Source organism: Ptychodera flava, chromosome 8 (assembly GCF_041260155.1).
Source record: "Ptychodera flava strain L36383 chromosome 8, AS_Pfla_20210202, whole genome shotgun sequence".
NCBI classification, from domain to species: domain Eukaryota; kingdom Metazoa; phylum Hemichordata; class Enteropneusta; family Ptychoderidae; genus Ptychodera; species Ptychodera flava.
The window spans coordinates 6,300,754-6,314,408 of NC_091935.1; the positions used below are offsets into that span (position 1 = coordinate 6,300,754).

General features: G+C 39.5%; 1 protein-coding gene across 1 annotated transcript; it reads left to right on the plus strand.

Annotated features, from left to right (window-relative positions):
* Positions 1–13,384, plus strand: LOC139138304 (uncharacterized). The gene is made up of 6 exons (XM_070706617.1): positions 1–295; positions 8,100–8,338; positions 9,375–9,475; positions 9,862–10,200; positions 10,838–11,413; positions 12,254–13,384. The coding sequence occupies exons 1-6, from the start codon at positions 223–225 to the stop codon at positions 12,357–12,359; spliced, it is 1,434 nt and encodes a 477-aa protein (XP_070562718.1). The 5' UTR covers positions 1–222; the 3' UTR covers positions 12,360–13,384.
* The last annotated feature ends 271 nt before the right edge of the window (positions 13,385–13,655 follow it).

The following is a 13,655-nucleotide window of genomic DNA, read 5'->3' on the forward strand; positions in this document are numbered from 1 at the left end:
TTTTCTCACTGCAGAGCAAAGCGTTTGGGTTTCATCGCAGCCAGGTAACACAAGTCACCACACCCTACCGCCACTTACAGGTTTGGTTTACCAAAACATTGCGGCCTCAAATGGTTTAGCAGGCTCGCAGTGACTTTGCCCAACACAGGACAAAACGAATAGGTTTTGACGCCAACATCACGTCGGGGTCCAGTCGCGCCAGAAGCTGAAAAGTTAAACGATATGGTGAAGATGGCTAAGTTAGCGAGTTTACTGGTCCTGGTGTTATTAGCATTGGAGGCTCGTTTCTGTCAGTGTAAGTACGCTTTATAATACAGTGTGAGTACCCTTCACTTTTTGTTGTCATACGCTGTAGGTATTACGAGGGTACACATCACTTGCGGAAAACCGGTTACCCTATTGTGCTTTTAGTTTACTTTTGTTTTAAATGCTCCACTGCTTTTTCACGTGCAAACGACATCTGTGTTCCAACTTACTTAGGTGTGGCATGTTGCAGGTTATGAAAATCGTAATGACAAATTTCAAAAGAGGCCTGGAGACGAGAAATCATTTTGGAACTGAGGTCCCTGAGTATCGCTGGTTGCAACAGCAATTGTGGATTTAGTTAGCAGACACTCATTTCGTAAAACATGGCGATTGTGTGCAAAAGGTCAGAGGGACCGGATATAGTAAACGGAATGATTTACAAGACTCGCAGTCTTACTCTATTGACACGCTATCGTTAAAACGAATTATACAGATGGAAAAATAATTGGGGAACCTAGTTTCCACGATCTGATCGCTTCTTCATTCATTTACAATCCACAATCACCATACGTTGGTGCGAACAGTGCTGCTGGCTTTGCATCTACAAGTCTAGTCATATCTAAAGACGCGAGTAAAGTCCAAATATATACAGACGCCTGTACCTAACTTCACTACCTAACAATGGCCGGTCTGTCGTATCATGTGTTTGAATTTCTCTCAAAATGGAACATGAGAAATGCATGAAACAGTGAATAGTTGGCGTTTAACGATTACAGTAAATTTTTGGTGTTAATTGAGAAACGTTGCGATATTACTGATAAGTTCAAACGTGGCATAATCGGGGCGGTTTGTTGACTTAACGGGTGATCTTCTGCATGGGAGCGGCCCGGTGATTAAAACCCAGTCATCAAGGGGACACCCATCGTCGTACACCGCTAATGGTAACACCTACGAACCAAGTGAAAACAAACACTTGTGTAGCTTAGTTCTCTTAAATCTAGGGAAAGTATTTTAAAAGAGTTTTTAAAAGAGTAAACGTGAGGCCCCACAGTACAATTACGCAAATTTGAGTATAACACAGGCGCAAGGCGGTACATGTATTGGCCATACCCTTGAATGCCGGCAGGGGGACGAAAATGAGCTTAAGGGTTCTGAACACTAAGTCACCAAAGTATTATCAAAGTAAAAAAATGTACCATTCATTTCTCATAAATTATACGTCTTAATATCCACAGACTAATCCCTTAATCCTCTCAGAATGAATTTTCTGATCCAGCAAACACAAGCTTGGAATGTCTACAGGGCGGGCATTTCTATTACAGCACCGATCGGATTTTAATCTCCCTAGACACAAATTGACTTAAAATTCAATAACGTCACTAAATCTTAATACATGACTTCTTTTGTGTCTACCGTCTGCCGGTCAATGTGCCCATCCGTGTTCATATTGTTAGTCAAGCATCGAAGTCACTGACAGTCCATAAAGAATTGTATTTCTATTTTGGACAAAAATTCCTTGAAACCATTTTTATAACAATTGTTACAAGAATAATGTCCTTCAAATTGTATATATTTAATGTTCCAATCTACAGCCAACAAAATTAGAGTTCAGAGATCTGCTGACACGTCTTTATTACGTCAATTGTTCAGAAGATACGATATCTGTACATTTATGTATTTGAATGTTGGGGTCACCATTCATGCCCTTTAAAATTCATGACCTCTTGACCTATTTTTGCCCTGATTTATTTCACTCAACAATATTCGCGTGACGTAGTACGGTCATCTTTTCTAGTTCCGAGATGCAGCGCATGAGTCGACATTTAAAGATGAGAGACATTCGGACAGCTAGACTGTCATCGTATGGAAAGTTTTAACGGTAGCGTCCCAAGGCTGCTTATTGCGACAGAAGTGCAAATTTGGACTTGAACGGTAAATTTGCGTAGTACACACCGAGCGAAGAGAATGGAAACTTGTGAGTTTGTCCTCCTGGTGTTGCTTAGCAACGGGAATTTCCTCCAAGAAGCCAAACGACTGAGGCACCGATACGAGGCGAACGCGCGCAACAGGTGGTAGTGACTTTCTGCGATTTCCATGAATCGCAAACTTTGTCTCCAAATAATAAAGTTTTGTGAATTTAGTCGGTATGATTGATGATGATGCCAGTGGCAGATATCAATATAGGCTTTAATAAATGTTCTCTTTAAGCTTGTACTTTGGAGAGCCATCGATGATTTCTGTTACACGGCGCAAGGAGAGAGAGCACGCGCAGAAAGATTGTGAGACATAAATGTCGCAAAAGCACACTACATTGTCCAAAGAAGACACAAATGATAATCGTCCAAGTCAACTTTAAAACCGTGTGCAAGGAACTCAGCGAACCCCTACCATCTCATGAGTTGTGACGACGGTCACATGACTATCTTTTCTGTTGTAGAGTTTTTTTCAACAAGTAAATTCTGCAGATAACCTGTCATAAACGATCATTTTTTATGACGCTAAATTTGGCCTTCAAAAGAGGCTATCTTTGTGTTTTGCGTTGTACAAACACGGTGAGCAAATATGTTGCACGCAAGCGGATGACCTGTACACATAAAGTTTGAAAATCAAAAGAATATTTTCTCCGATTGATTTATTTACACGCATATGCACACGCACACTAATGCGTAACTAGAGGACGGTGGCATATTTTGGTCGTAACATGATATCTCGATATGCTATGTGTCCTTTTTTTCTGTCAACGATTCCACACAGGGTATGAGTCGGTCAAGCTAATATTTAATTTTAAATATGACGACACCTTTTACCACTTCGAGGCGGTCACTGTGCAAAGCTTTATCGTGCGTCATGATTTGCCGCGGGCGAAGTTTTCGCACGTTGTACCTACCTATTACATTTGAGTGACCTAAGTCAGGTTGTGGTCGTTGAGCATCTGTATGTAGCCAGTGAAGAGAGCGACAGCTACCGTCCTAATAGCCCAGTAAATTCGTCAATTTTGATGTAAACTACAGTGTTCGACCGGGGTCAACTTGTTGTAACCTGCTAAACTTTACGCACCTCAGGAATTTTTACAACCGCACAAGACATCTTTTAAGAGAAATGTCCGACCTTATATCATCTTGACAGTCTCGGCAGAGATTACGCACGGTACTCACGTATGCATGTTCATGTCGGGCAGCGAGAATAGTCTTTAAGACGATAAAATTGTGAGCGGTTAACTAATCGCTTGTCATCAATTACTCGATTACACTCCATGTCCGGCGGGCATTAGGGTTAACCTGTGCTCACAAGGTTCGACGGCAATCGACCCATTTTAAGTGCATACAAGACGCGACTCACAGATCGCAAGGGGAGGGAGAGAGTACATTTCCAATGCGTTACCATGTTTATCGCTGTCCGGTCTATCTGTCCACAGCAAGCAACAGAATTAATGCTAGTACGAGGGTCTCAATTGCAGGCAGTTTGCAGTAATGTTTATGAATCCTGCATCCTTCTGGATATATTTTAATACTTCACTTAGAGAGATATTTTCTTTTCTTGTGGCTAACGATTACTCATGGCGCCAATTCATTATGGTGACTAGCTTATTGCCAGCTCCAAGCAAGCTCGGGACGAGGTATACTAAATGTATACTAGGCTAAATGCTAGATGACGTAAGAGATGATAGTAAGAGCCATATGCATAATATAGGAGGTTTGCAATGTAACTGCATGCAGACATGATGTTAATGGTAGAATATAGGGGAAAAAACGTACAACAGAAGCTAAATTCTGGACGATAAAACAGGAAATGACGTAACAAGATGCATTTAGCTCTACGCTGAATTTATGATTTACCGTATTAAATACGCAAACTCTGATACACAAACAGGCAATTCGTCTGGGACTAGCTTGGTTATGGGATGTACTGTAGAAGCTTAACAAATATCGGTAAACTAGGTATTTAACTAAAACACACATATTTTTATTTTGTCAGTGCCCATAATTAGTCAATTATTGAATAAAATGAAAAGTGGCATAAACCATGCTATCGAATCAGTACAGATAAAGGTACCATCCATAAAATGTTCTCACAGTTACTTCAAATTAAAATTTCGCGCGAAAAACAGAAGATTGGTAAATTAAAGCTCCCATTAGCTGTATCTTTTTGCATTTTTTCGAAACTACGTAAAAAGATGGTTTAATCAAAAGCAGCTTATGTAAAATTGCCACATAACGTAAGTTTTTCAAACTGGCGACGAACGTACAACCGAGATTCGGCGAACTAAATCACTTCGACTTGCAAGTTATATACGGCCGCCGCGAGCGAGTATACAAAACTGTGAAAAACTGTACCAGTCCATCGCCAGGGATTGAAGCCGAGACACTTTCAATGACAATAGTATGTGCCTCGAAAGTGAAAGACTTTAATTTTGGCTCAAATTTTCCGTAAGGAATCTTTCAACCATTCTCTTTCAAAATCAAAAGTAAAAAATCGGGGTGGGGGTCACCGTGCAAATTTTGGTACTAGAATAACCCAAGATTTCCGATATTTAAAATTCAAAATGGCCGCCATCCCTGTGTTAACTTCATCATTCATGGAGAAAAATAAAATTTTCGAATTTCGAAAAACTAAACCAGTGAAAAGTTTTCTTACACCAAGAACTTTAAAATGAACCCCCATAAGTGGTATGTTAGAAAAGAATTGTAAAAGTTTGCAAGTCCGAATATCTGTCCCCGAGGCGCGTTCTACCTTAATAACGAGAATCTAAGCCACCTCTCCGAAGATTGAATGGTATTGTTCGGTGAGTAAAATGCAAAATGAACAACCAATGGAGCTTTAATTGAATTGCGGTGTTTCATTCTCGTAAAAAGCCAGTGCTTACAAAATTTGACTTAACACGTAATATCTCACTGGTTGACGGGGCTTAAATATATAAACCTTGGCGTCTGCAAACTCCGTATCTCCATTTAAATCTAAGAACAAATGTGGGAGTGCTCTGTAATGGGGTCAAAGTGTAAATATCTTACAACAACACTGCATCTAGTGAAGCAGAGGACATTTGCTATGTGTCCTTCTATTTCCGCTTAATACTAACGGACTGCCGGGTTCCTCCACCCAAAGTGTGTCTAAAACAACACCTTTGACAAATAAAAGTAGATCAAAGATGAAACATCCGCAAACTGACACAGTATCATTGTGCTAGTGTATTAAAAAATCACTTCGCCTTTAGTGACGTCATCTGATATAATATATCTGGTATAATAACAATAATTATCATATTGTACCATGAAAGAACTACCTTCTTCTGCGCAAGTCGACTTCTAATTTTAAGTGGTAGCAACTGCAAGGAGTAAATTTGCCATTTTGGGCCAAATTATCGTCTTCCTAGTGATTGCAAACCGCTTCGCGCGCTCCTTCATATCCAGGCAACAAAAGAATCACGATTCGTAAATTTAAAAACATATATCACCAGTTTTAGGTGCGTGTAGAATCTCCCCAGGAGCTTTACAAATGTTAAAATGAAGGGCTTTCATACTTCAAATATTTAGGTCGCCTGTCTTGGTCAGTCTAGCATAGATTTTTAATCCTTTCGTCTGTGCACATATACATATTGATGTACTATCTTTCGGCTTCAACAAGTTGGACTTGTACAAACACAGTGCTATGGGGCTGAGAGGGTCAAAGGTCGTGGCGAAAACCGCCGTTATCAGTGGATGCCTTACGCCTGACAGGGTACTCATGATTACAACACGCGCGAGTGTGCGTAATTACAACAGCAGCACTGGGTCAGAGGTAAAAAAGCGATGGTAAATCGATTCTTGTCAGAAACTAAGTCAAATTCAGAGACAGCTAAGTATAATATGTCGACAAGCAGGGGCGTTCAGGGCAGGTGACCCATCCCATCCCGCTGCTAAAATGGAATAGCTCGAGCTGAACTGAAATATTGTCACAATCTTATTGGTCGTTTCATACTTCAAACTTTAATTAACGGAATTCTATGAAATTGAAATGAATGAAACATGTATGCAGAGATGTCGCATGTGTCGCTACAAGTCATATTTTACGATGCTTTTGCTCATATTCGGTATGTTTAATTCTTGCCATTAAAACATTAAGCGGCTTTTATAGATGCGTTCATCAAAATCTTGGATGGCATTGCAGAGATTTCGTTATCAGATTCTGTCTTTGACAAACTATGACAATCAGTCTCGCAGAAACGGAGATAAATCATGTACTATTCCTGGTCCAAAGATTCCCATCAGCAAAAATCGCTTGCAATTAGATAAATGTTGTTTTATTTTTCGTGCCTTATTCAATAATTACATGTTGTTCGTTGGTCCGCATCGCATGCAGAATTTCAGTCTTTCATTTACTGTTGTAAAAATAAACCTTGGTGCACCAACGTTAATAATTTGTAATTCTTCACTGCGCAAGGTGTCACAGCGAAGTCACGACCCATATCCCTGTTATCAAAGCTGGCAGACTGAAAATAACTTTTGAAAGATTTATTGTACAGTCTTGAAAGATTTATTGTATCGAGAATAAAAAGCTTCAAATGCATGGGAAAATTTGAAAGGACCCGGTTATGACTGCCTGTATGTAAGACTCTCAATTCATAGTTTTGCCCTCTAACTCCTGCAATACTGCAATCAGTAAAGTCAAAGTTACAGCATTTATCATGGGAGTGTTAATCATAGAAACGGCACACACTTTTTTTGGGAGCATGGATACTTTCCCTCAGAATTCCACACTATTTTCCAGAGTCCTGAGACGCAAAAAAGTGGTGAAGCTGCAAAAATTAACAACTATTGCATTAAAGACTCTTCCAATATTGACTAGCCCTTGTAAGACCTTAGACACCTTCTGAGAAACGACCATCATCCGTCATGATAATTCTGAAGGATAGTCCATCCCTCGTGACAATTCTGAGGGACAGTCTATCCCTCATGATGATTATGAGGGATAGTCGATCCCTCATAACAATTCTGAGGGATAGTCCATCCCTCGTGACAATTCTGAGGCACACTCGATCCTTGATGATAACGAAGGATAATTGAGAAGGAAACGTCTACCTATCCTACATTATTATTGCTGGAATTCACTTGAAAATGATAATATCGCATACTGCAGTTTATGCGTTTATCTATACTGGTAACACTTTGCATGTCCACAATTTTGAGCCGAAGAAGAAAATTTACTTGTTTTCTGTAACAAAGATAATGAAGAAAAACGTTACAACCATCGTATCTTATACTAGGCAGAAAGATAACAAAGTCTATGTAATTCTGGCGGTAACGTAAAAACCATGGTTTAAAAGTTGACATCGATATCTCGCTTCAGGGTCCCTGATGACATCCAGCAGCTGTAGTTTCCATGGCAATGGTCACCGTGCTATCACTGATGTCGTGGTTTCTGTACTGTTTATTTTTGTGTGGTTTTACAGAATTTGAGGAATTGGTTTCATATAAAGAGTAAAAACTGTGCAAAAATAGATAATTACTAGAACGTTTTAGGTTTTATTTCGTGATCTGTTGATAGTAAATGAAAGGATTATTTTTCTCCGCCGACACTGTGTGCGCTGAGCAGGTACAGGTGGGACGTAGACGGGGATATCAGCGATTACGATTTGTCTCGCTTCAGTGATTATGGCTAGACATTAGTTTATGGATGTTAACCCTGTTTTTTATTAAATAGATATTTCGCACCAGTCTGTGCAAGCCACGTCAATATGGGTAATTCTGATCGTTTTTCACAACAACGTGAATCTCTATTGGATTAATTGAACTGTCTTCTCTTTAGTTTTCACATTCACAAATCGGGAAGTATGCTATGATATGGTTGTATAATGTTTGCAAATACTTGACTTCCAGCCTCCACCAGCACTGTACCTCTGCCCGTCGGTACCACGGATGACGATGTAACGGACGATCCGACGACGGCGGCGCCAACCGTGGCTACCACTTCCGGGCCCGATGACACCACCACGGCCCCGGTCCCACCTGTCACAACAAGACCGCGAACAACGACTGAATTGCCGAACCCTTCGCCAATTCCTGAACTGGTCGAAGAAGGAGGCGTTGAGGCTGAACTTGGAACGTCTTATGCCGGGGTAAAGTATCAGCTGTCAGCAGTAGCCATGAATTCATTCGTTAAATAATTGTTTTGAAAAGTTAAAAAAGTATTTAGATTTCTCTTCTATAGCACATAAATGAGATTTATAAATGATATTAACTTACTCCCACACTTAATTTTCTGAAACGATACTGTACAGTATAATGCTTCTCGGAGACATATGCTCACACTTTCCAGTTTTTACAAAACCTTTTACCCAACCACCTGTTTGGGCTCATTTTGAAGCTCGTGGAGTGAATGACGTTCTCGCCGGCTTATTTGTTAAAATCGAAAATTGCATTTTTCCGCATAGAGTCATAACGGGGATGGCGACCATGCTAAATTTCAAACGTCAGTAGCAGTAGGTCATGAGTAATTTGCTTTCTAGCACCGAATTGTGCAAGGTGACACCAAAATCGCGAATCAGCTCCCTCAATTATGAAACATGACACATCCCTGTGTCAGAATTGTCGACAGCTACCTTCGGACACGTTTGAGCAAAATTTTAAGTCTTTCAATTCTGAGGTGCATATACTGCTTGAGGAAGAACTCAGCACAATATTAGCCATATACATGCAGTGATTTCTTTTGAAGTGTGCTGACTGTTCCGTGCATTACAGCCAAATACATTGACGGGACCATGCAAAATTATAGAGAAAATTCATCCTGCAATGAAATTCCTTTTACTACTAAAACTATTAACATTTTCCTGCCGTTGAAGATTTTCAGTTCAAAGTATTTCAGACAAGGTTGTTGTCCGTAGCTTGATGGTGTGAAGTTGTGAGGCTTCGCTAAACGACCTCAATGTCGACCGAAGACGGATAAAATGGACAGGCACTGTGATAGTCAGACAGACAGGCAGACAGACAGACAGACAGACAGACTGACAGATAGACAATGAAAGACAAGAATGACTGACTTGAGTGCCGAGAGATTCGGGAATACTTTGATGGACATACAGACTTAATGAGAAAATGGTTTAGGTGTAAATATTCAAGATTATTTTTCATGTTTTTCCCGTTTTTTTCTTCTAGTGGAATAGCGCAGAATACAGAAATGCTCTTGCTAAATATGCTAATGATTGGTGTATCAATCCCTACGAAAACTGTTATCCAAGTGAACCATTGATAATAAGGTGAGTTAAAGTTTGTGCACGTATAGGTCCATATTATTTCATTAGTATTCATTTATCGCTGAAACGTCCACTAGGCTTATTTCATACTTTTGAGCTGGCACACAAAAAAGCTGGCCAGTATGACCTAGATACACGAATGTGTACTTAAAAGCACACATAAACTTGACCAGGATACTTATAATCAATCACATGAGAAACATGTGATTTTCATATATGAATTCTTTTGATCGTGTAAGAAACGTTATCTGTGTGAGTTTTCTGTATAAATAAGTACATAGTTGTGTAGTGGTTTACATTGCGTATTATTATTGAAAGAGAGCTCCTCGAGCACTTGTTGGTGGCAAAACGTACGCTAAAGTTTCAAAACTATTCTGATAACACTGTAGCGCCCGAGATGTTGTGGTGTACGATGAAGGTTCCTGTACAGACATGGAGTACCAGTGTACTGATGACAGTAACATGGTGGCTGCGTGCTATATTACCAAACCAAGTCAATCGCACGAACTTCTCATGTCGAGTGAATCTTTGACAAACATGTTGATCAAGCACGCTTCAGATTTGGAGCAGGAACTAGGATACACTGTTCAGGTGCCCCAGCCCGAGGAAGAAGACGACACTTATTCACTTGCTCTTGAACCTTGGGTCATCGCCTTGATCTGTTTCTGCATCCTTTGTCTGATCGTTGTATTGATAATCGTGTGGGTATGGTATCGCAGAAAGAAGAGGTGAGATATTATTTGAAAAGTCACGGCAACTTTTTGCGACTTTTACTGTTTTTTTTGTTCTATATGAATCAAAAAATGATCTGTCTGTGGCATCAACTTCAGTTTTTTAGGTCTTTCTATTCCTCAGAGTTAATGGACGTTACCATCAATCAGCTCTTCGGCAAGATCTGTGAATGACAAGATGCGCATGATAATTGCTGATTTCAATTCTGCGAACGTTGTCGACACAATGTTAATGCAATAAAACAACGTAAAAATGAATATCGTCAGTCGAAATGAGACGTAAAATATCAATACTGTATTATTTTAACATAATCGTCTTGTGACCATTGCAAGATTGAACTGTAACTGCGACTTCTCTTTATGCACACGTGTATGGCACTAAGTTATAATTATTCGCTTCATTTCGCGAATCGTACTCTCTTTTTCGGGGTACTCGCCATGGAATTCTGGGCAATTCAAATACCGGTATGGATGAGAAAAAGTTGTTAGTGACAGAATGGTATGTCGTCATCACAGCTTCATAAAACACTAACATTTTTGGACTGAGAGTGAAGTTATGTCACAAAAGTTGGCGCCAACACAAGTTTAGTGCAAAATCATAACATTTCGTCACGCACCTGTGTTATTTTTTAAGGTTGGAAAAGATGCCGAAAGATGATTTCTCGGAACTGATGACCGGGAACGGCTACGGCCACGCCACCATGGGGAAGAAGGATGAAGGCACGCTGGTTTACCAAGCTTGGATCACCAAAGCCATGACCCAGGACGAGGCTTCAACCCAGGTGCGCAAGGGAGACATCGCTCAGGAAATGAGTGAGTTGGAATCGGGCAACACCCAACGCTCAGACGTGATCGTTGCCCGGGTTAACCATGAAAATGAAACCAAAGAACCGGAGAGTGTGACTGTGACAACAGCCAGTGTAGAACCGACTCCCACCAGTCCCACAGATGTTCAAGCTGAAATGCCGAAAGACCCCCCTCACTATGAAGAAATAACGGAGACATCCGGGGATGTACAAGCGGAAATGCCGAAAGACCCCCCTCACTATGAAGAAATAAAGGATACGTCCGAGCTACCTCCTCCCCCTCCAGAAACACAAGCAGCTGAGGCACCAGCAGAGACAGATGAACCTCTCCCTGCACCCCCGTCACCTGTAGAAGCTGAAACTGAAGTTTTGAATGAGCTTGACAAACTCATAGTCGACGAAGAGTGAGTATATGGTAGTCTATTTGCAGCTGCAATTCAAGTTATTATTTTTCGAATACCCCGTATTGCGATTCTAGGTGCTAGCTTTCCATGCAAAATATTGTCTGCTGGCGACAGCCATTTGCCTTCTTTGTTCAATTTGGCCCGACATTTACAGACTCAAATTGTTTAATCGAGTCTCGATGGAGAAATCCCTTTAACCAAATGTAAAAGTTAACAGCAAGTTGGTTGAGAGGAAAAGTTATTTTGACCAAAACTTTAATTTCCAAGAGAATTTGTATATTTCAAAGTTCACTATCTCTGTAGGCATCTGTTTTCTGTAGGTTCCTAGGGGTCAACTGTTTTCAAATGTGTGCTAATGATAATGAAATTCGGATATTCAAAGTTTTAGCCCAGTTCGTCAGTTCTGAAGGAAAATGCCCTTTTCAAGTATACTTAGCTTAGCATGCACCTCATGTTCAGAAACACCCAAACTTTTACTTCTTTGTTCTGCCACTTGTGGGGGCTCATTTTAGAGCTCATGGACTATTTCAAATTTTCGTTGACTTAATTTTATTGAAATTCGAAAGTTAATTTTCTCCATAAAGTTAACACAGTGATGGACACCATTTTGAATTTCAAGTGTCGGTAAATATCGAGTAATTTGTCTCTCTGGTACAAAATTTTGCACGGTGACCTCAAATATTTATTTCTGATTTGAAAAGGGAATGATTTAATTGTTTTTTTTACGGAGTCTTTCAATTTTCAAGGCGTAAACTGACTTAATTTACATGAAGTCTGGTCTGGTAGAATTGTACAAATGGGAGCACTCTGCCATTGATGCTATTTTTCTCAAATACCTAGGAAATCACCCGAAGGTGGTGTTGACAATCCAACTTTTGATAGTAATATTGTGGATGAAGAGACAGGGACGTCGCTGGAAGGTGGTGCCATGACAACAGCACTGTAGTATGCTCGACAGTAAGATCTGTAAACAGAATCTATCGTAAAGAAGATGCAATCAGGGAAGGGAGGAGTTCTGAGGTAAAATTTACAGAAAATGGTTTTGGGAACGCTGAGATCTCACCAGAAGAAATTCAAGATGGCAAAAAAGGAATACTGCATTCTTGCAGACATCCCCCCCCCCCACCAAATATAGAAAGATCTAATTTTATGTGTCGTGTCCAGAGAGTAGTCATTTTTAAGTTCAAGAATGGTCAAGGATTCTTTCAAACTTTTTACCTTAGATTTCTAAATTCGAGATGCCATTTCTTGAAATATTTGTCACCCACATTTTATTTCTTTTACTTCATCTATATCTTTATCAAACTCTTTTTAGGCCTTCATTTTTCTACCAGACTTTGACAGTGAAATGTTGATGTTGTTTATTCTCAGCAATCATTCCTATGAACTTCGCTTATCTCATTCGCGTTGCCACTTTTAGAAATCATTTTTTTTTACCTTTGACACACCTGTCAATCATGACAGGTGTGTCCCTTACCAGATTTCTATAACTAGCAACAATGACTCGACTAGAATTACATGGATAAAAATTCGTTAATTTTCCTCTAGTAATTTTTATGCAAACTGTAAATTAAAAAATAACTTTCTCCTTTTTGAAATTGCGTGAAGGCAAGTTTTTCTGAAATGTCCAATTTTCAAACTTTTTCCTAAACGGTTACAGTGTCAATATTATATTTCTAAATAATTATATGATATATTTTTAAAAAATCAGTACTTACAAGAAGTTGCATATGACTCTTACACTTGATTAAGGTGTGATTATTATATAAAGTATTTTGATATCTTCTGTATAAAATAGTAAGATAATTTTTTTTCAAGTGTAACTTCATGTAATGCAATAATTTAATGACAAATTTACAATGGATTGTCGAAAATGAAACTTTATCACAAGAACGAACAGAAAATTATCAAAATTACACTTTTGTAAAAAACTCTTTCAAATGTGGGAATAAATATAATTTTGATAAATTTCATGATGCAATCATACACTGGCTGTTATCTCAACACTTGGTCTAAGCTTTGGTCTATGTATGATATTGGTCGAAGTGTTATGCAAAGGTCAGCGTTGTGTCATGGGTCAACTTTGTGTCAAGGTTCAACCTTGTTGAGTTCAGAGTTTTGCTAAAGATTAAGGATATTCAAAGTTTCATGCCAGTTTGGTTCAAGTTAGTGTCAAGGGTTACCACTGTGTCAGAGTTCAGGTGTCATGCACGGTGGAAAATGTAAAATCTATTATCTGTAA

Coding starts and splice junctions, on each gene's coding strand:
- LOC139138304 (XM_070706617.1), top strand. CDS start 223: ATGGTGAAGATGGCTAAGTTAGCGAGTTTACTGGTCCTGGTGTTATTA. Junction 8,339..9,374: donor TTGGAACGTCTTATGCCGGG/GTAAAGTATCAG, acceptor TTTTTCTTCTAG/TGGAATAGCGCAGAATACAG. Junction 11,414..12,253: donor AAACTCATAGTCGACGAAGA/GTGAGTATATGG, acceptor TCAAATACCTAG/GAAATCACCCGAAGGTGGTG.